We start from the raw sequence: 22,080 nt of genomic DNA on the forward strand, positions 1-22,080 counted from the left end.
GTGGTGGAAGACGTCAGAGACTTCACAATATGGTCGGTAAATTCGCCTGCGGTCATTCCCACGCGCACGTCCTTTTTGCACAGTTCACGAAAGGACTTCCAATTTGTTAGCCGTACGGTTCTGCGGCTTGCCCCGGATGTGTACTTGGAGTAGGAGACAAATATAGGAACGTGGTCACTACCTCTTCCGTCCAGGTCCGTGGACCAGGTCAGGTACGGAAAAACGTCCCTCGAACAAAGCGAAATGTCTAATACGTCTGTTGCGTAGTCCCGGCGGAGGAATGTTGGAGACCCGTCATTTAAGACACAAAGATCCAGGTCTTCAATGATGTCGCACCACAGGGACCCCTTGCTGTCTCGTCTGCGACTCCCCCACAAGGGGTGATGAGCGTTAATATCTCCAACAACAAGGAAGGGATCACCCACCCCTGCCAGAGCTAGTGTTAGGTCATGGGCTGTCGTCTGGACTGACGGCGGCACGTACACGCTGAGAACAGCCAGTGAAAATTTCCCAAGAAGAATCTTGCAGTGGACACAGCCGAAAGGCAGCTGACTCGCCGTGTGTACTTGCGTCACAGCCAAGTCTTGTCGCACACACAGCACTGTCCTCCAAGATGACCCCACTTGCTGACCAAAGACGATATATCCACTAAGTCGGAAATCTGGCTTCACGTATGCTTCACAGATGGCCAAAATTGGAGTCCGGTACTTCAATAAAAACAACTTGAGGTCTGGCAACTTCGTACGCAGACCACGCGCATTCCACTGGAGAATAGTAGCTCGCTTATACAGATGATCCATGACCCGCGGTCAGAAACTTTTCCGCAGCGAGCAAGGCCTGGACCTCCTGGAGTCCAGCGGCGTCCGGGTACGCCGCTAAGATGGCCTTGAGGACGGCCAGAATCAGGGGGACCAGCACAGCTGCCGGAGCGCCACCGCTCACTTGTCGCTCAGACTGCCTCAGGCGCGGAGGGAGCGGTGTGCTTGTCTGTGCCCCAATTTGTGGAACCACAGCAGCCCTCTTGACGACATCCGTATAGGTCTGGCGCAAGGGAGGCGAAGACGTCAGGGGGTGCTGGGCATCCAGGCTAACCGTTGGCTCTCTCAAGGACACTCTTGTGCGCTTTGGACCCCGCTGAACCCGATGTGGAGGCGGCGCACGCTGGGGGGGGGGGCGACACCACGTTTGTGGCGTGCCGATTACGAGGATCGCCGGCACTGCTGACCCCCGGGCCCACAATGCTGGGGAGTACCTCCATATGGAACCGTTGTATCGCTGACCGCTTGCGCGGACACAGTGAGTGGGAAGCCGCATGTGGACCTCCGCAGTTGGAGCATCTTGGTTGCCGCCGCGCAGTGCACTCCTTGAGGGAGTGCGGTCCCGAGCAAATCTTGCACCGTGTGGGCCAACGACAGTTGAGCGAGAGATGCCCGAAACGCTGGCAGTTATAGCATTGGGTTGGACCCTCCACATACTCGTAAACATTGTGCGTGCAGAATCCCAAGTGTACCTTCTCAGGGAGCTTCAGGGTGGGCTTGAACGTGAGGATGACGCTACGAAGAGGGATGAAGCTGTCCGTACCGTCTTCATGATAGACGTGACGAACTTGGCGGCGTGCCGCTATGACGCCTTCTTGCGCCAGGTACGAAACAAGGTCACTGTTGTCATAGTCAAGTGGTACGTCATTGATCTTTCCCATGTTATTCACATATGATGACGAGATTGAAGCGGAAACAGCCATACCCGCCACGAATTCAAGCGCCAAAAGGTTGGAAACCGCTCCTTGAGATTTCACGAAGACGCACAAGCTGCCATCCTTGCTAATGCGATGGTGAGAAATTTGACCCCTGCGCCGCAGCGCATATGTCCTGAGCCACAACATTGGGGTTAACCTTCCAGAAGGAATGGGTGACATCGATGGGTTTGAAGAGCACGGGAATTCCTTTCGGCCGGTTCTTTCGATATGTCACCAATGTGAAGCGGTCCGCTGCACCATCATCTTCAGGGCCCTTATTGGGGTCGTACGTCACCGTATCTTGTGACCAGTCACAGTGCAGCGACGGAGGGGGAGGAGGTCCACTTGCATCCGACATGTGAAAGTCCACAGGAGGTTCATCAGTTGCTCGGCGGCCCACAGGTGACCTACTCCTGTCACGCCAGGACGAGGGAGGCTCGGGCTGTGGGGCGGGACGGCTCGCCGGCCTCGCCACAACACACGGGGTCTCATCCCCGCCCTCCATAGGCAGACGGGAAGGCCCCCGGACGTACAACTTGGTCCAAAGCGATAGCTCGGTTTCGAAAGATAGCTTCACGAACTAAGCCTAGTCTGGGCGGGAGCTGTAGGAATAAGCGTCCGTGCCGAACGAGACCAGCCACACACAGGAACATATGTTTCCTCGTATTATCTTGAGCGAGCACGCTCTCTCTCTCCATGTGTGTGCTCGTTCACCCCTCACCCACTTTCCCTTTTCCACGAGCCTTTCCATCTATTCCACCTCCTCTCCCTCAGCCGGTATTTTTCACTACGAAAGGTGGCAACCCTACGCTCACCTCAGAATGTGTGGAGGAGGAGCCTTCTCGACAAACACCCCCAAGCACGTGTGGGATAGCCAACAACGCTCCCTCCCTATAGTTCTACTTAGAGCCGATAGAGTGGCTCTTTAACTGCTCCTCCAGCCGTCGCTGCGTTAACGTTAACTTCGCAGCAAGCTGTACCTATACATGCATTCGCGTCTGTAGTCTGGAACTGTTTACTGTAGAAGTGGATTTTTCCGCGTGGAAAATATTTTCGCGTTTTCGAACAAAGCTGGTTTGAGGAGTGATTCGCGAGAACTTAAATTCGCGACACAGGTTTCCGGGAGTGCTTTGCTCTTGCATTTCGTGCGAGGAGGAGGAGGAGTGTCGTTGGGAGGAACCGAGAGGTTCTTCTCGGGAAGGGAAAGGTGGTGGAGAGGAGAGGGTGAAGTGGAAGACCGAGCGGAATCCGCTCGGGGGGAGGATAGCTGCGTCCATGGGCCGACTTCAGGGGAACTGTGCCGGCATACGCCTATTACACATCTGAGGGAAACCCAGGAAAAACCCCAGACGGCACAGCCGGCCCGCGGATTCGAACCGCGGACCTCCCAGTCTCCAAGCGCACGCGTTACCGCTGCGCCATAGAAGCTGGTGCCATTTCGTGCCGTGGTCAATACTCGGGCATATTTCGGCATACTAGGACATCCGTTGTTCACGGGGATGGCGGCCTTCTAGGTCAATCCCTTTCTCCTCCTCACAGACATGGGAGGAAAGGCCCTGTACCATGGCCTTTAGGGACTCTGCAGGAGGCCATAGTACTGGTCGTGTGCAGGTCAGCCAGTTCATTTTAGCAGTTCTCATTCATTATCACTCAGGGCACTGAACAGTTCGGTTGAGATACTATCATACAAGCTGGTTTTGAGAAGGCGGGGAAAGGCATGTTGCGGCTTCATGGTATAGTTGTATATTCGTATGTACAGTGCAATGCGTTTGTAGGAGTAACAAAAGCGTGATCAATTTTCAATTCTTTACATCTTGCCTGATGGGATAAACAATCTTCTGCGGCTTGCTTAAACTGCCTACGCTGCATGGAGTAGAAAGGGTCAAGGTATAGACACGGTATAGCGTCGAACGCCGCACGATTTTCGCCCTCGTATGGCCAGTGTTCTTCGCGGGAACCTAACTTCGTGATTTTGGAGGAATGCGCGAAAAACGCGAAAAATAATTCCGCGCGAAAAAACAAAACAAAAAACCTCTACAGTATCTAACGCACTCTCTTCTGAAATAGAAAATGTTAAACGGCGTTTCATTTCTGTTTATCACAGTCGCAATGAATGGTGTAGTACGTACTACAACTACGAACATATTTTGTACGAACTGCAGATTCCACCTTTAACATCTCGTAGACGTACACGACAAAGAGACGTACTGTCTCTTTTTGTATAGGGTCATTCACGCCATTTCTGATTGTTCGGTATCATCCATTAATTTCCATGTACCCTCGCGTACATTGAGCGATGTCCCCTTGTTTTTTATGTTCATTCTGCCCACCGGGTATGCCCAATTAATCGATCACTGTTATTGATAAATACTCTATCACAGAACACATTATTGGATTTCTCAAAAAGGTTTTTCGCGACTTCCGTTCCTTAGTTTTGTCAACCTGTGGTTAGTTTGCACAGGGTTATTTGTTGTATCATTCTAGTTGTGTATTCGATATTTTCTTTAGAAATTTTTGTATTCACTTGCTGGTGCACCATTCAGCACTGGTGCACTTGGCTGCTGATAGACACAAACGCAAATATAAAATAAATAAATAGATACGTTCGACCTCCATAATGGCAACACTAAGGAAAACACTGTTGCAGACACGCTTTCGCATATTTCTGTCGAAGCCCTCACGCTCCCGCACGCTGCAATACCACAATTGGACGGTGTAGCTGCGGCACAAGATAACAGGAGTTGTCTGCTCTAAAATGGTCCTGTTCCACTCCTCTTCGTTTCGGAGACATCTCTCCACTTTATTCTTCACGTTTACTGACTCGAAACGGTCAGTCACGCTTTCGTCCGGCAACATTTGGTGCGGAAGCCTCTGATGCCACCGTACGGTGTCCCTTCCGAATCTGCAACCCAGCACTTCACCGTCCACTTTCCGGCGAGACGTTACCAAAGCACGTCCTAAATCAGCATTCCTGGAACACCTACAGCCAGTCCTGGTAACAACACTTCCCAGTCAACCCACAGCTGCCCCTTCGCCTCAACCAGCCATTCAGGTTCGATTCGAATTCCGACTCGAATATGTAATTCTATATTAGAATTTCGGATCGAGTCGTCTGTCTCTCTCTGGATGGAAGGAAAAGGATGTTGCCCCGTGTGTCGCCAGGTAGCTTACCCTGGGCATCATGACTTAGAGTTATACGACGTCAGCATCGGTTTTCATCTAACTCGGGATAGTTCGTCCTCAGCCTTTGTCGTTCGCTCTGGGTGAGTCTCCTGTGGTTACCATCTTTCTCACAGGACTACTTCTACGTGTGCCGGACTTTACGCCATTCTCACTGTAATGCAAAAAATATCATCCAGCCCTGCTCGGTCCTGGGTCGTCTTTACGGATTCAAGACCTCCACTCCTGTGTGTGACCAACTTGAGGATAGGCTCCCTCAGTCCTGACATCCTGAAAGTATGTAAGAAGGCGGCCATTGCAGGGCACACTGTCGCATTGCAGGAGATCCTCGGAGATGTCGGAATCAACGGTAATAAGGAAGCAGACAGAGCTGCCTTGAGCGCTTATCAGTACGCAGCTTTTCCCTCGATAATGTTGTCTTCGGACGACCGTAGACGCCTCCTGTGACCCTCATCGGCCTCAAGAGGCCTCAAGCGCGTACTCTTGTAATACAATTTTTCTGGGAAATTCGCGCTTCCCAAATGGAATATTTTGCGTGACAGATGCTGAACGTAGTATAGTCCTATCACGTGGTAAAATAATATATGTCCGAAGTGCCTTTCATGCTGCTTTCAACTACAACGAGGAGGCGTTTCTTTTCCGTCTCCAATGTTCTAGCCACGGCAGAGGCGAAAGCACTTCCTTTGGCTGCGCTTAGGATACAAGAGACAGTGCGACACTACGTTCGTCTGCGCATGCGGCACCACGGACACCCGTTGGCGCGAAGGCTGTCCCGTCGGAACTGTAATTTCCTCGTGACGCTCGCTGCAGCTCTGCATAACCTACCAAAACGAAAGGTACCATCAGAGATCATGCATCCTCCATGGACGCTGAGGCTCCGAGTATTATTCGTACTGTGCCCGGAGTGCATCGCCAGAAGTCAGCCTTCCCTCCTCTGGAGCTAAAACAGTACTACTTGACTATGATGGACGATCACCACACTAGGACTACACTCTTCACCGACGGCTCAACACAGAGCCAGGCTCTGAGTTCGCATTTGTCGTGCCCCAACACAGCAGGGAAGGCATGACACGGCTGTCTCATAGAGCATCCTCGACGTTTGCGGAATTAGTCGCTGTCCAGCTCGCTATGGAATATGTGACCGTACGCGAGCCACCTTCGCAATGGATTACCTGATTCAAAGGCCGGTCTCCAGGCCGTACTATTTTGTTGACAAAGGGGTGTCTCACCACCATTGTACACCGGATCTTCGTCACTTACCAGGAACTTACAATAGCAGGTCATATCATACTGCAGTGGATTCGGGGAAATGCAAGTATCGGATGAGGCAGCGGACATAGCGCATATGTCGTCAGCGCAAGATCTTGTTCTGTACTCAAAGGCAGATGCGACACACCTGTTGAGATCCGTCACACGGATAATCCTCCGGCAACAGTGGCTAAATGGTCAAGTTCAACCGGTTTCGTCTTTGTCTACAATCTTAAAAATGAACTTCACCGCAGAGCACGCTCCTAGCCAACCATAAACTTTAATGTTATCGTTATCTGCCCTGATCTGTTGAAAACGGGAGGCGTACGCCCTTTCTGTGACAATTAGGAACAGCATAAGTGTCACAAAAAAGGCGTACGCCTCCCGTTTTCAACAAATCAGGGCAAATAGCGATATCATTAAAGATGATGGTTGGCTAGGAGCGTGCTATGCGGTGAAGTTCATTTTTAAGACGGCAAGCTACCTCGACCCCCCCCCCCCTCATTTTTAAGAGTGACTGGTCTTCTTCACCGAATAGATCTGGAGTGGAAGTTGAGTGTCCCACATAGCCTTACTCGCCCGATGCAGTCACTTCTTCACCGATTTCGATGAAGCGTCCCGTACGGGCGTCAGTTTCTTCACAAAATTGGCAGGGCCAACTCTGCGAACTGCTTAACGTGCGCCGTTGCGGAGGACACAGAACACATCCTTATCTATTGTAATAGATATGACACCCAGCGTTCATCATTGAAGGCCGCTCTCGACCGACTGGACGGTAGCCCTTTTGACATTCTAAAGGTGTTGTCTGGCCCTCCAGCAAGAGGGATGCAGCTCTGACTGCGCTTGTGAATTTTATTGCACAGTGTTCTTTGGAATCAGTTTATTAGGTTCTGTGCACTGTCGCTGTGTGATGTTGTGACTGTTGCCGGTTTACGTATCTTTGTTGTTGCTATTGCGCTGTCATTGATGTTGCGCGCGTGTTATCGCATTGTATATAATTGTGGCCCCGCGACTACGTTTTGGTGGGGCGTGTGTTACGACACGTTTCTATTATTTCCATTTCTTTTTTTTTTTTTGTTGCAGAATGGATCGGGTGCCGAATTCAATTTCTCCATCTTTTAGAACTCACTTCTCAATTTCTTTTCCTTCAATCTGCAAGTGGACAATCCGCGTCTGACATGTTTTGCCGTACTTTCATTTTCTGGTGTTCTGCATCTCCAAGGAGCTAGCGCACGCCGAATGTCCCCTGCGAAGCCATGGAAGGAACAACCCATGTCGTTTCTGCTGTATGTGACCGTGGAACGCTAGCAAGCTTTCGGATATCTCTTTCGACGTGGCGAAGGTACTTCGAGGTGCGCCGTCGAATAACACAAAGTTGTGGTATTCCACTCTTGCGAATCACATGAGCGGTATCCGAGCACTATTCGTTCTCGCCTCGCTTTCCCTGCTTCTGCACATATCTCCTATTATTCGGCATAGCAATTCGTATCGTATGTAACTATCCTCATCTTATTCGCTTCGGCTGTACAACTATTCGTACAATCCCACATATCATTTTTCTTTTTCATCAAACCCAATCCAGTCGTTCTTAATAGAATACACAAAACTTCGGTGTTACAGTTATTACAACACTTCTGAACTTGTAGTTCTGGTAGACAGCCAACATCAGCGGCGTAGCTAGAAAAACATTTCGGGAGGGGTTCTATGGGAACTTTACATGGGAGAGGATTTCCCCGTTTCCCTCTCCCATATACACTACCAAACGTACCATTTGGGGCTTTGCACACTCAGAATACCTTCCGCCCCCCCCCCCCCCCCCCCCCCTGGCCTTGGCTACGCCAGTGGCCAACACACACTTTGTATGTGACCCCCACCTTTCATTTCCAAGCCGGCAACCAGTGTCGGTCAACTGTAGCCCTGTGCCGTTTTCGATAACTGCATTATATCATTGTAAGAATGCTGTTCTTGCTATACCGGACCTTCTCCTGCATCACCTTTCAGAAAAACAGTCTTGTGCTGGAAATATTCTATTGGAAAAATTACTGCGCTCATTCATTCATCTTTGTGCTATATTTTTGATTTAGGAATAGCAAGCCGACCTTTGGTCAGGCTCAGCTTTCCGGAATAAACGTATATCCCCTTCTCGTTCATTCGACGCACGCAATGCACCAGTGAATGCATGCGCATCGAATTATGTTTTAAATGCGCGTAATAGGAGGTTCAAGAACAGCATCAAATAATATATCCTGCAAACTGTCACGTATTCGAAGGAACATAAATTGTACACCATGTATGGAGAGATTGAGGAATAAGATGGCTTGAACGACAAGGGCATATGGTAGAGAGAGACTGTGTGCGTTACCTTTACTATTTGGTAGCGATAGCGGTATCGCGTTGCGGTAATTCTCTTTTTTTTTTAAATTGGCATGGGAGATAGCATTTCGCTACTTTTGGCTTGGAGTAACTTGTAGCAGTATTACGTTACTTAGTGCTGCAAAAGGGTAGAACTACAAAACCCTCGGTCGGCCTGCCGTTTCGGTAACTAACCTTTAATCTCGTGCTATTTACACGGGCTCGTGCCCCTTCCTTCCTCCTCGTCTTCCTTTATATAATCAACACTTAGTTTGGTATCGGCTGTGTTTAGCTGGGATAACCACCTTGCACTTTGGGATAACCCTTCCAATGTGGGGGTCCACTCTGAAGTAGCATGAAAAAGATATAAAGTAACAAAGAAGATGTTCTCGAAGTTGAACAGTGATGAAAAGCGACCAAGAGCGCAGCTGTCAGTATTACTTGTTGAGCGTGGTAGCTACGCCGAATTTTGATGAGAGTGGCCAGTATATGTGATCTTCCGTGTATTCGAACCCAAGGGAAAAATTATAACCAACATAAATAAAGAAGCAAATGTATGAGACTTGCCATGTCAGTAGAGCGAGGATTGTCACGAGGAATATCAGGAGAGCCGTCATGGCAGCGTTGAATGCGTCGCCGAAGAGCTCTAGAATGGAAGCATGCCATGAGATAGAACATTGGGACGGTTGCCAAAAAAAGCAATTGCTGCGTGGTAACAGATTATTTTAGTAGGTCGGATAAAAGCCCACGATTGCGGTACCGCAAGCACGATAAAGCTGTCTGTCGAGTGAATGATATCATATTGCCGAACTTGAATCTGAGAGTCTCTTTGTCATATTGTTTTCGTCATGACTGCGTCCAATCTGCAGAATCCATTTAATGCGGACGCGTATGGGAGCCTCTACGTCTTTATGTTGTTATATCCAGTACTTCGTACTCTAGGTATTCGAGCTCATCGGTTAACATATCTGGATTAGCCATCGATTCTCGATTAGGTGTAGCCGGCCTTATTATCTCATCTGGCACACACGAATTCGCTAAATGCTAAATTGTTATTGACCTAAACCCATCTAATATGTAATTTCTTTTCTCTTTTTTCTTTTTTTGTATCTTTTGAAATAGCCTCTAGGGAAACATTGAAATATGAAGAAAGTAGGAGAAAAATGCACCTGGCTCTCCAAATAATATCAAAGAAAAAGGTCAAAGCCTATGCGACGCGTCCGTGGTGCAATATAGTTCGCGTGATTTTACAATCAGAATCAGTTTATTTCAACGCCATGTAATAAACACCATTCCAAGGTGCTTCAAATACCACTTAAAAAGGTTACGACGCTTCATCTCAAGTTATTCCGGATAAACGTAAAATGCAGTCAGTATTTGTATTGATGTGAACCCTGTGATCTAAGTTTTACTGCAAAGGGGGTAATAGGCCGGTTGTCCGGTGCGGTGAGTACCGAGAGCCATGCACCTCTGACGCAACGGCAGGGGTCTCCGCCAGTGAGGAAGAGCGAGAAATGTCACGTGCTTACGGCTTCCAATGGGAATAGTCGGAGCTCTGATGTCAACTTGACGAGTATGTGCGTTCAAGGGTTTATTGGCGGTGAGCGCGACCTACAGGGGCGCGCTCAAGGTCACGTGATCGGCCGGGTGTGGAAACAACAGGATGCCTATCATAGCAGTAGTTGCCGTCGTTGATCACGGTTATGCGATACGACGCTGTTTTTAACAATAGAAGACGCCGGTTGCTACGCGTAGAATCGGTTTCCACAACTATAGCCGAAAGGCGAAAAGTTTCATAATATTTCGGTAATGGAGCTGCGCAACTGTATACAAGCGCTAGAAAACTAGGTGCACTACGAGGCATATTCGGAGCACTTCGCAGAACTGGACTTCGGAATTAAATTAAAGAGTAAGTTACTACTTGGTGGACCGAAAGATCATTGCAGTGATATGCTGCCCTTGGTTTCCCGTTCGCATCCGAAACCTTGTTTTCTGAAACGAAATATTGTGCCATCAAGAAATCTATCGCGCATATGCTCGACAAGCCTCCATCAAAAAGTCGGCCTGAGGGAAATCGTCATTGTGCTTCACATACATCATCCAGTCAAACAACGACTATATATTAGCCAGTACTGTAACCCAGCAAACCATTAATATAGGAGTTAAAATTGGGACTGGTGTACTTAAAAAGGGGGGTAACTATACTTGACGTTTCGAGCGGACACTCTTCATCAGAAAAAAGGGGGAACAGGAAGCTAGTGCCAGAGGATGTTAAACATACTGCCCAGCTCGGTAGGGGGCTGCACGTGAACGTGTTAACTAGAGCAGCATGTGTAACACTGGTCGACAGTTGATTAGAAGCCTAAAACCAGTCTTTCGTTCAGGCCCGTTGGATGGGTGGTGTTCAGATAATGTATCAGGCCGGTTCCGGGAACATCGTCGACTGGTACATTTACAAATTTCTGGAGGTATCAGCAACCACCAGATAACCTTGGTTTCTAAACATTTCTCTAGTCTCGGCCACACTATCGATAATATTCGCGTTATTGTTCTCCGCTCCGGTTTCAATTCCGCAAACGCGCGAAAACGAGAAGACAGTCGCCTGACACATTATCTCAACACTACCCATCCAACGGGCCTGAACGAAAGACTGGTTCTAGGCATCTAATCAACTGTCGACCCGTGTTACACATGCTGCCCTAGTTAACACGTTCACGTGCAGCCCCCTAGCGGGCTGGGCAGTATGTTTAACACCCTCTGGCACTAGCTTCCCGTTTCCCTTTTTTTCTGGTGAAAAGCGTCCGCTCGAGACGTGAGTTTTCCCCCTTTCCCCCCTTTTTAAGTACACCAGTCCCGGTTTTTACTCCTGTGTTTTGTGTACCTGGCTGGAACGTCCTGAATATCCAGACATTCATAAGATATGCATAGGAATGGATATCCCAGAGCGACAATTGCGTTGAGATTTTACCCTCTCAACAACAGGTGTTCCAGGTACGTCTACAGAATATCGCGCTCTGGATATTTGGTCTCCCATGTATAAAGCAGTTTGCAGCTCCCAGGGACGTTTGTAGAACATCGAAGAGACCAGAATGTAATCACTCATTGAAAGTCTCAGAGACGTCACCACAATGTAGCCTAGAGACATACGGATGTGTGGGACGTTTATGAAATCTTGTTCTTTCAATTTAGTAGCAATGTTTCGATAGTACTAGGAGCAAGCAAAAATGTGGTGTGTGAACATCAGATATAGGTTGAACAATATATGAACGTTAGCGTACTGCTGACTGTGCAAAGTATTTAGTTAGGGTTCTTCAAGCGACAGAGGGAACGTATTGGGTTTACAGCTCTGCTGAGCAGGTAATCACATTCGAGACAATAACCTGAATTAAAAACACAGTGCTTGTCAGCTAAGGATGTCAGGAATGCTGTTCGGTATACCTTGACTGGATGCAGATGCACGGGAATTGCGAAGACGCATCCACCTACATCACCGTTACGAACGTTTTACGCCCGACTATACTTACTGAACGTCTCCCCAAAAAAGTTATGTTTCAGTATATGCTCTGTACAGTTCCCTAATAGAGGATTCCAAGGGTTCTCCTCCTCTGCCCCAGTGCCCAAGTGAGGCGGCCCGGCGGGGTACGCCATTTATATGGTGGTTACACAGTGCTACCAAGGGGATGAAACTCGCGAGTTCCTTTGCGGACTAAAGTGAGGCGCTGCGAGCCTTTCGCGTCATCAAACGTCATGAAACGTCAAAAACGTCAAAAAATTTCGAAAAATCAAAATCAAAAACGTCAAATCATCATCAACGTCATTGAAACGTCAAAACGTCAAAAAACGTGAGTTTTTCCCAACAATAGAAATATACTACACGTTCATTCCCCTGGTGCTACTATATACTATAATAGATCTTGCATAGATCTTGTACTGCCGGAAACCTAGCAGTAATATACAGTGACAAATAATGTGTCTTGATATATCTCATAAGAATAAGTGAACGTACACTAAAATGCTAGGGTGTTAACATGTCCAGCACATATCCAGATATCCGTCAAATTCGTTAAATAGACTCTAGTGGATACCCGAATATCCATGGCGACATATCTTCTGGACATTTGTGGGACGTCGGTGGTTCTCTGGGAAGATGTGTGTTTGAGTGATTTCGTTTATTGTAGTAAGTAAGCAGGTAAACTTTAAAAAAATAAAATAAAATTGTGCTGTTGATCTTCCTGGTGCTTTTTACCGTTGTCCCAGGATGTAGATTACGACCCACACCTGAAGAACACTAGCTTTCTTACGCGCGTGGTTTTCATGCATGTGCTTGTATCATTACCGCCTGCGTAATGTAATGATGTACACGCTAACGTCAAACGATCAGTCGTGATTTGAATGTCACACACTTGACGTTGCTACTTGTTGCATACATAATACTGACGAATCATTTTGCTGGAGTGCCATGTCTGCATATATAAAAAATTCTGAGGGATCCCGTTGATGGTGAACTTTTCAATTACTTTGAAATTATATTGTGTTTATTTCTGCCCATGTGGCAATTTTGTCTCGGCTAATTTTTTAGGAATGTGTAGACGAAGAGGGTTTTCATTTTGCGGTGCATTTTCTAGCTACACTATCAGTGCCATTATGTTATCAGCGTTACTATGTGTTGTGGCAGCGCATTATCCTTTAAAGGGTCCCTGACCAGAAGCTGTGGAGTATTCCACAGTTGAAATAGATAAAGAACACAAAAACGACTATACATGCAAATACGCTCGCGTTAAAACCTCCTAGTTTCCTTGAAGTCGACTTTTAACCGTCGGAGTTAGTTGAACCACTAGCACACCAAGCGTCAACCGGAGGAACCGTATGCATAAACTCGGCTGAACAAATGCATTAAGTGACGTCATACGCCCGGCCACTCACTACGCAGGCTGCCGTCACGTTATTATGCAACACGCTAATACTTATCTGCGTTAAACGACGCTTGTACATAAAAGCTTTGCTATGGAAGCATGCAAAAACAAGAAGCACACACATCATTCAATACCTGCCGTACGATTCATGACTTCGCTAATCCAAAGTCCCTCAATGAAAAACGGAAGTTCGAGGTACGACGACCTTCACATCCGGCGCGCTGTTTCACTGAAGTTTGCCTCGGAGATGTTGTGAGCATTTTCGAGCTTGTCTTTAACAACCCTTCAGAACAATCGATTAAATCATGGAGAGGCACACATCGGCATCAAATGAAGTACCTGCCACTGTGCTGTTTTACGCAGCCGGAACAGCAACGGCCAGATATGGGGTTCACCTGCTGCTAAGCGTTGAACCGTGACAGTCCTTAATTAGAAGCCCCACGTAAAGCCCACGTAAAGCACGGAGCATGTTAAAAAGCTCCTATTTGATAGGGGAGAGTACATTTTACCGTATGTAAGCAATTTTCACCATAGCACTTGACGGGCTCAACGCTTGTGGCGTTCACGAAATTTGCAGAGTTCGTGCAAGTTTACCAATTTTTTGGAATATAACATTCTGGAATTTCTTCTTCAAAATTTTTGTCATATAGCTCTGGTGTTGTACTTTCAACACAAAAAAATCCCGCCGTAGCAATGTAAGCCGCAGTAAAAAAATTGGGAAGTTGTAAAAATTCGACAAAATGCACATTTTTGACCGAAAAATTCGGTGTGAGGAGGTCGGGATACAAGGGCGGTGAAGGTGCCATTCGATGCACCGTCTTCCTAGCAAGACGTAGCAAAAAAATCTCAGAGGTACTTTTTGTTAAGCTCAAATAATATATATATATTTTAATTGAAGGTAACTTCGTAAACGTGTATGCGCACGTGGCGCATCGTACCGAATGAACAACTGAGCGGGTCACTCACAAAACACTAGACGGAAAGAAAACACTAAGCAGACGCATTATTGAAAAGCAAATAACAGTTGCAAACACGTGTTTGCTTCCTTCGAGACCCGATGGTTGTGCAGTGAGCGCTCATCAAGCTGCCCATCTTGCGCTCTAACAAAACTTTTAGCCAGCTCGCGGTGGTGCTAAGTGAGAGATAAGTAAAGACATGGAGATAGGGGTCCATTCAGGCTCCATTGTGCCATACGGTTGATATTTGGCCGTATGGCATCCGGCATCGGTCAATCGAGTCGGTGACATAACTAGAGTAATCATGACATGAACAGTGATCAAGTACTGCCTATACAGAACACAAGCGGAGAATGCTTTCACTAGTAAGTTCCTTGGATGTGCCATTGTTCCTTTCATTTTTCTATTTTTATTTTTTGCATGTGTATGTTAACTCATTCCAGTATTGGGAAGAGAACCTGTTAGCTGTCCACTCCTCTTGCACGTATATAAAACTTACTTAGTAGCTGTGACGTACAATCTTTTCGCTTTGTGCGCCAACAGATGAGACGTACGTATAAGAGAAACATTTTGTCAGTCACGGGTGCTATCGCTTTTGATATCGGATACGCTATTTCCGGGCATTTCTGTTGTGTACAAAGCTATGAAACTGGGTTATTCAGGTCAGGTATAACGTTTCTTTGATAGTCATCTTTCATACGGGGGATGGTTATTTCAAAGAAACATGGGCGAGCGTACGTGTACAGGCACATTTATACTGCTTGCCGTGTGAGGTCTAGTGCATAAGCCTGACCTTAAAAATGACTTCAGGGAGATCTGGGGCTTTTCGCCTTGTTCCTTGGAGTTTGATCACTGCCATGAAACAACGGTAACAAGGGGTAAATTCAGCAGTTTTTTGTGAGTTGAACTGCGAAAGTCAAGATCTAAACCAACGAACAAGTCGAAAAGTCCCATATCTCCCTGAAGTCATTTTTAAGGTCTTGCTTATACACTAAAGCGTCTTCACATGGCAAGCAGTATAAATGTGCATGTCCTCGTACGCTCACCCATGTTTCTCTGAAATAACCTTCCCCCGTATGCAAGATGACTATGAAAGAAACGTTAGACGTGACTCGAACAACGCAGTACATGTATCATAGCTCTGTACACAACAGAAATGCCCGGAAGTAGCTTATTCGGTATCGAAAGTGATAGCACCCGTGACTGGCAAAATTTTCTCTTATACGTACATCGCAGCTAATAAGTGAGTTTTATGTACGTGCAAGAGCAGTGAACAGCTAAAAGGTTCTCTTCCGAATACTGGAATAAGTTAACACACCCATGCAAAAAAAAAAAAAAAAAAACATGAAAGGAACAATGGCACATCCAAGGAACATACTGGTGAAAGCATTATCCGCTTGTGCTCGGTGCAGGCAGTACTTGATCACTGTTCATGTCGTGATTACTCTAGTCATGTGAAGGACTCGACTGATGGATGCCGGATGCCACACGGCCAAAAATGCACAATATGGTATTATACAACCTGAATAGACCCCAATCTCCATGTCTTTACTTATGTCTTACTTAGCACCACCGCGAGCTGGCTACAAGTTTCGTTAGAGCATAATATGAGCGCTCACTGCACAACCGTCGGGTCTCGAAGGAGGCAAACACATGTTTGCAACCGTTATTTCCTCTTCTATAATGCGACTGCCTAGTGTTTTCTTTCCGTCTAGTGTTTTGTGAGTGACCCGCTCACTTGTACATTCGGTTCGCTGCGCCGCAGCGTGCATGCACGTTTGCGAAGTTACCTTCAATTAAAAAAAAATATTATTTGAGTTTAACAAAAAGTACCTCTGAGATTTCTTTGCTACGTCTTGCTAGGAACACGGGGCATCGAATGACAGCTTCATTACGCTTCTATCCCAACCTCCTCACACAGAATTTTTCGGTAAAAAATGTGCATTTTGTGGAATTTTTACAACTTCCCGCTTTTTTGCTGCGGCTTACTTTGCACCGGCGGGGTTAGATTTTTTATTTTTTTTTGTTGCGCTTATAAAATTTATATTACAAAAAAATTGGTAAACTTGCAGAAACTTTGCAAATTTTGTGCACACCACAAGCGTCGAGCCCGTCGAGTGCAATGGTGAAAATTGCTTACATACGGTAAAATGAACTTTCCCCTATCGAATAAGACGCTGTTTACCATGCTCCGTGCCTTACATGGGCCGTAATACCTGCATAAAATGACATAGGTTTTCGCCAAGCACTGCATCTTTGAGGGGCTCTGCACCCTACAAATTTCAATTTCGTTACAAAAGACAAATGTTCTGTTCCTTTGGGAGTCATAAGAAACGACAAAAAAAAAGAAAGAAATCACACAAAATTCTAGGCTAGATCGAGCGGCGCCTCTGGATCACTTGGCGTGGAATGGCCCAGCTGCATTCCAAGGGCATGGAATACAAAAGAGACCCGGTTGTAGTGCTGCGGATTGGGTTCAGTTCTAGTAATCCCCTACTACAGTGAGCTGTACCTTGGTTTGAGCTGCCTTCGCTGAGCGCTCCGTCTAAATTATTACGTTTTCAATTCAAATCGAATGCTTTTTTCACTGTGCTAATGCGCCTAATTGTCATGCATACGTGTTCATTGTACTTGTACATACGTAGCGCATTATGCTACGATGAAATATATTTGTATAGGGTATATAAGAAGCGTGAATTGCCTTTTAGCCATTCACTTTAATGCATAACTCCAAACCGGGCTATAAGCACCACATTTGCAAGTGTTGGAAGCAATTCAAATGCAGGCTCCATGACAACGTCAAATATGCGCATGCATGGTGTGTAACCTTGGATGCAGTAGCGTGTTATACCATGCACAATTAAAGCTTCGACATCAACCTGACGCACAAACAAAAACGAGTAGTAATATATCGTTGCGGTTTTACATGCGGTTGATCTCACCACAGTCAGACTGCATGCAATGATGCATAGTTACTTTATTGTGTATACATAATTTTTAGTCTTTATTGTGTATACATAATTTTTAGTCTTGTCATACCCTCCACAGCAACATTCAGTCTATTCATATTTTTCTGTTTACGTATTAATAGTCTGATGCAGCTGCATATGTGGATCTGATATTTGAATAAGAAAGCCCGAGTTTAGTTCTACAGCAGGCTATATAAAGTGGCTGAGTATGCGCACCAAGTGATTCGTCGTCGAAAAAGAAAATGCTTGTGCATTGTGTAACTGTTATGTTTTGTCTTTCTTTTAGGTTCTGCAGCACTCATGAAATTTAAGGCTGCGGTAGCTGCACCTCTCCTTTTGAAAGATGAGTGTCAAAGGCTGTGGATCCTTCCCCTGGAAAGGACGTTTCAAGGTTTCAATGTTGTGTCAATGTTTCAAAGGTTGTCCCTGTGTCTCCAGTGACTATTGTCTATATAGGGTGTCTCAGTTAAATCCCCGGGCTAAATAATTCGCGAACCGGTGCACCAATCGAATAACTTTCTTTTTTACAAGTATCTGTCCAATACCGCCTACAAGATGCGCACCGCGTGAATGAGCTGGAGGCGCTCATTATTTAAATAAAAATGCAAACGAGTTTCGTGAAAAAAACGTAACTTCTAAAGCAGGGCGCTATCGGCATTAAAATGGGTACTACCCCTTTTGGGACTTTCAGTGGACACCTTTTAGAGAAAACTCTGCCACTGAAGCGGGTCATTTGTTGCTGTAATTAGTCGGTTTCAGTTTACATATTTTTGTCGCGGCTGGTCGCGGCGAAGCGCAAAAGGACGTAACTCATTGGTGTAATTCATTGGTGTAAGGACGTAATTCATTGGTGGATAAGGGAGTGAAAGAGCGTCTTTTTGCGCTTCACCGCGACCAACCGCGACAAAATATGTAAACCGAAACCAATTAATTACTGCAACAAATGACCCGCTTCGGTGGCAGATTTTTCTCTAAAAGGTGTCCACTGAAAGTCCCAAAAGGGGTAGTACCCCAGTGGTGTCCAGTAGTTAACAACACGTAGTTAGTTAAAAAGTAGTTATCAACGACTTGCAGAAATCTAGTGGCAACTACTAGTTAAACTACTATTTCGAGTAGTTAACTACAGTAGTTAGGTTACCGCAAGCTCCAACTACTTTCGATTTTGCCGCAAGCTTTACGGCACGATTGTGCTTCCGAGTTTTACTTTCAGCTACTTGTTTGATGAGAACGGAGGTGCAGAGCAGTTGTGCCGTACATGTGTACTAAATCTTCAATTTTAATGCTTGTCTAGTGAGGCCTCATTTGCTGTGAAATAATTCTGCAACTCAGTTTATCGCGTAGGCATAGAAAGAATCCCGCGGCAAGCTTTGTATTTGACGATCGTAGCGGCCTGTGTACCTTGGTTACCATCCTCGTGTACACATAACTAAAGATGAGTGCGGTGCGGGTATACCCGCGGGTATCCGCGGGTATCCGCGCAAGTTTGCTCTTCGCGGGTACACATTTACGTGTCATTGAGGGTTGCGGGTAAGGCGCGGGTTGACTCGCACTGCCTCCGCGGATTACGCGGGTATACCCGCGATACCCGCAGCCACAAAACCAGCCTATCGGCTTTTGATGTACGACCCGATTTACCGCGAACATTGTGCTCAAACTATTTTCCAAGACGTTCCATATCCAGTGCTTCCGTGGTGTGCGAGATGACAGCTTTGTCATTTACTGGCACCACGTTCTATGCTTACTCTTTGAGAGAGAGAGGGCAGGAGGGAGGGCGAGAGTCCAGAGACCGGGAAGGTTGGTAGTGTGGGCAATAAAAAATGGGGCAGGGTATCGCCCCTGGCGCTGAGACTTCCCATTCATCATCTCAAAATAAAGTTGTTGTTATTGGCAGTCATGTTTGCCACATTGGGCTAATTTTGGCTATCTTTCGATACGACGACTGGTTCACTTCGTGTTCGTTAGCTGGCAACCACGTCAACTGTCGCCACAGCGTCTGACTGTTGGAAAAGTGGCTCGCTAACGGACAGTGTACCCAGCATCAATAAATCATTTCGTGCTGTGACGATCATGTGGCATAACTGAAACATGCGTGCGCATTGGGCTGGGTGCACCTGCGGGTATGCGGGTATCCGTTGGGATGTGCGGGTGCGGATGCGGTTTGCGCTAATGGCATTGCTGCGGATGCGGGTGCGGATGCGGGTCGTGGTCCCGCGGGTGCGATGCGGTTTCGGGTACGAATTTTCATACCCGCACTCATCTCTACACATAACCATATAGGGTGGCTATGTCATCGACCATCGTGACTAAGCGAAAATATTTTACGGTCCACAGTGGCGGAATCGGCACCCACCACAATATTTGTGCGTGGCGCATTGATCTGTGACGAAAGAGCATGTGTGTATATCTCGTACATTGTCTGCGTTTTGTGGTACACACCTTTATAGCAGAAGCTTTCACTCCATAGAAAATATTTCAGCAACAAGCTCTTTTGTCAGAGCATAATATACAAGAGCCAGGTAGTGAATTTTACGACAGTATATGAATTAAGTGACGTAGGCACAAGAGTATATTTTAAGTATCATTATCACTGCTTGTGATTCATATTTAGGTGTCCAAGGACACTACAAGGGATTGGTGTTGATGGACAATGTTAAGTAGTTATAGATGTAGTTAAACTATATTTCAGTAGTTAAAGATGTAGTTTTAACTACTCCATCGCGAAGTAGTTAGTAGTTACTACTATAGAAGTAGTTAGTGGCCATCACTGGTACCCCACTTTAATGCCGATAGCGCCCTGCTTTAGAAGTTACGTTTTTTCACGAAACTCATTTGAATTTTTATTTAAATAATGAGCGCCCCCCACTCACTCACACGGTGCGCAGCTTGTAGATGGTATCGGACAGATACTTGTAAAAAAGAAAGTTCTTCGATTGGTGCACCCGTTCAAGAATTATTTAGCTCGGGGATTTAACTGAAACACCCTGTATACGAGGGGTGTTCAAGTCAAACCGGGACTTTTCATTCTTCGCAAAAGTAAAATTAACTTACAGGCGAGAAATTAGTTTTATTTTTCAATATAATCTCCAGCTGCACTAATGCAATTGTCCCAGCGTTTCATCAGGGCTTGGACGCCAGCAGCGTACACTCTAAAAACGGAACTTCACCGCATAGCACGCTGTGCTCCAACCATTGCCAAGAATGACAGAGTTATCGCTTCTGATTCGGAGAGTGAGGGAAGCGCACGCCTTTTTCTGGCAATTTTCATATATCCAAATTGCCACATAAAGGCGTACGCCCACTTCTCTCTTCGAATTAGACGCAATTACCATATCATTCGCGGCAATGGTTGGCGCACAGCGTGCTATGCGGTGAAGTTCTGTTTTTAGAGTGTAGAAATCCTTACCGGCGCGTAGCAGCCATGATCGGACCGCATTCTTGACCTCGTCGTCGCAGCTGAAGCGGCGGTCCCCAAGGAACGCCTTCAGTGGCCCGAAGAGATGGAAATCGCTGGGGACGAGGTCTGAACTGTAAGGGGGATGTGGCAGCAACTCCCAGCCAAGTTCCTGTAAGGTGCATGTCGTGAGATGCGCGGTATGCGGGCGTGCATTGTCCTGAAGGAGGAGGACTCCTTCGGTGATGAGGCCCGGCTGCTTTTGCTTCAGCGCCCTATGCCCATCCCTGAGAACCTGGCAGTCATGTGCGCTATTGATGGTGGTACCACTGAGCAGAAAATCAACATGAACAACGCCAGCATTGTCCCAGAAAACCGTGGCCATGACCTTACCCCCAGACGGGGTGCTTCGAAACTTCCACTTCTTGGGAGCTGGCGAGCCCGGATGCTTCCACTGTTTTGATGCGCGTTGAGACTCAGGGGTCACATGGTGCACCCACGTTTCATCGCACGTGATGATCCGATCAAGGAACGGCTGTCACTCATTGTCGAAACGGTACCTTAACTCTTGGGAGATTTGCAGTCTTCTCTGCCGGTCAAACACGGAGAGCTGCCTCGGGACCCAACGGGCATTAACTTTCAGAAACTGGAGGTGTTCATGAATGATAGTGTTCAACATCCCCACAGAAAGGTCCATCTTTCGAGCCAGTTCGAGACATGTTATCCGTCTGTCCTTGAGGATCGGGCGCTCCACAAGTTGGATGTTCCCAGGAACTCTGACACTGGGCTCTGAGCCGCCCCGGCCGGGATCGTCCTGCGCTGATGTACGGCCGTCTCGGAACTCTTTTGCACCACTCAAACACTTTGCTGCGGCTAAGCGTATCGTGGCTATACTGAGCCTGAGGTCTTCTGTGAATTTCAGATGACTTTACGCCTTCATTCACGAGAAACTTCATGACAATTCGCTGTTCGATGTGCGCGCTCACCTCCTTGTCGGCCATCTTGTCCAGCACGTGTCTTCTGTTTTGCACAAACTTTGGACCACCATGTGATGAACGCGGAGGCCTGTCGCGCGTGAAAATTACGAAAAAGAAGTAGCGAGAGACATTTGTACACTCAGGAGACAAAAAGTCCCGGTTTGACTTGAACACCCCTCGTATATACAGGGTGTCCCAGAAAACGTGTAATTGAATTATAATAAAAAAACTACACCACCTAGAGTCATGCGGTCAACGGCATTTGTTCTTACTGGGTTTTTGCCACCTCCTCATGTGAATGTCATGTAACGTAAGTTTAATTATGTAAATTTTTGCGAACTGAACTCGGAAATTTGCCT

General features: G+C 46.8%; 1 protein-coding gene across 1 annotated transcript in view; it reads right to left on the minus strand.

Annotated features, from left to right (window-relative positions):
• The window catches only part of LOC135385194 (cytochrome P450 3A41-like), a 120,398-nt gene extending 111,218 nt beyond the window's left edge, over positions 1 to 9,180 (minus strand). Inside the window, exon 1 of the mRNA XM_064614388.1 lies at positions 9,083 to 9,180. Coding sequence (XP_064470458.1) covers positions 9,083 to 9,132 — 50 coding nt within the window. The 5' untranslated portion in view covers positions 9,133 to 9,180. The remainder of the gene's footprint in view (positions 1 to 9,082) is intronic.
• Positions 9,181 to 22,080: the final 12,900 nt, after the last annotated feature.

This window comes from Ornithodoros turicata, chromosome 2 (assembly GCF_037126465.1).
Source record: "Ornithodoros turicata isolate Travis chromosome 2, ASM3712646v1, whole genome shotgun sequence".
NCBI classification, from domain to species: domain Eukaryota; kingdom Metazoa; phylum Arthropoda; class Arachnida; order Ixodida; family Argasidae; genus Ornithodoros; species Ornithodoros turicata.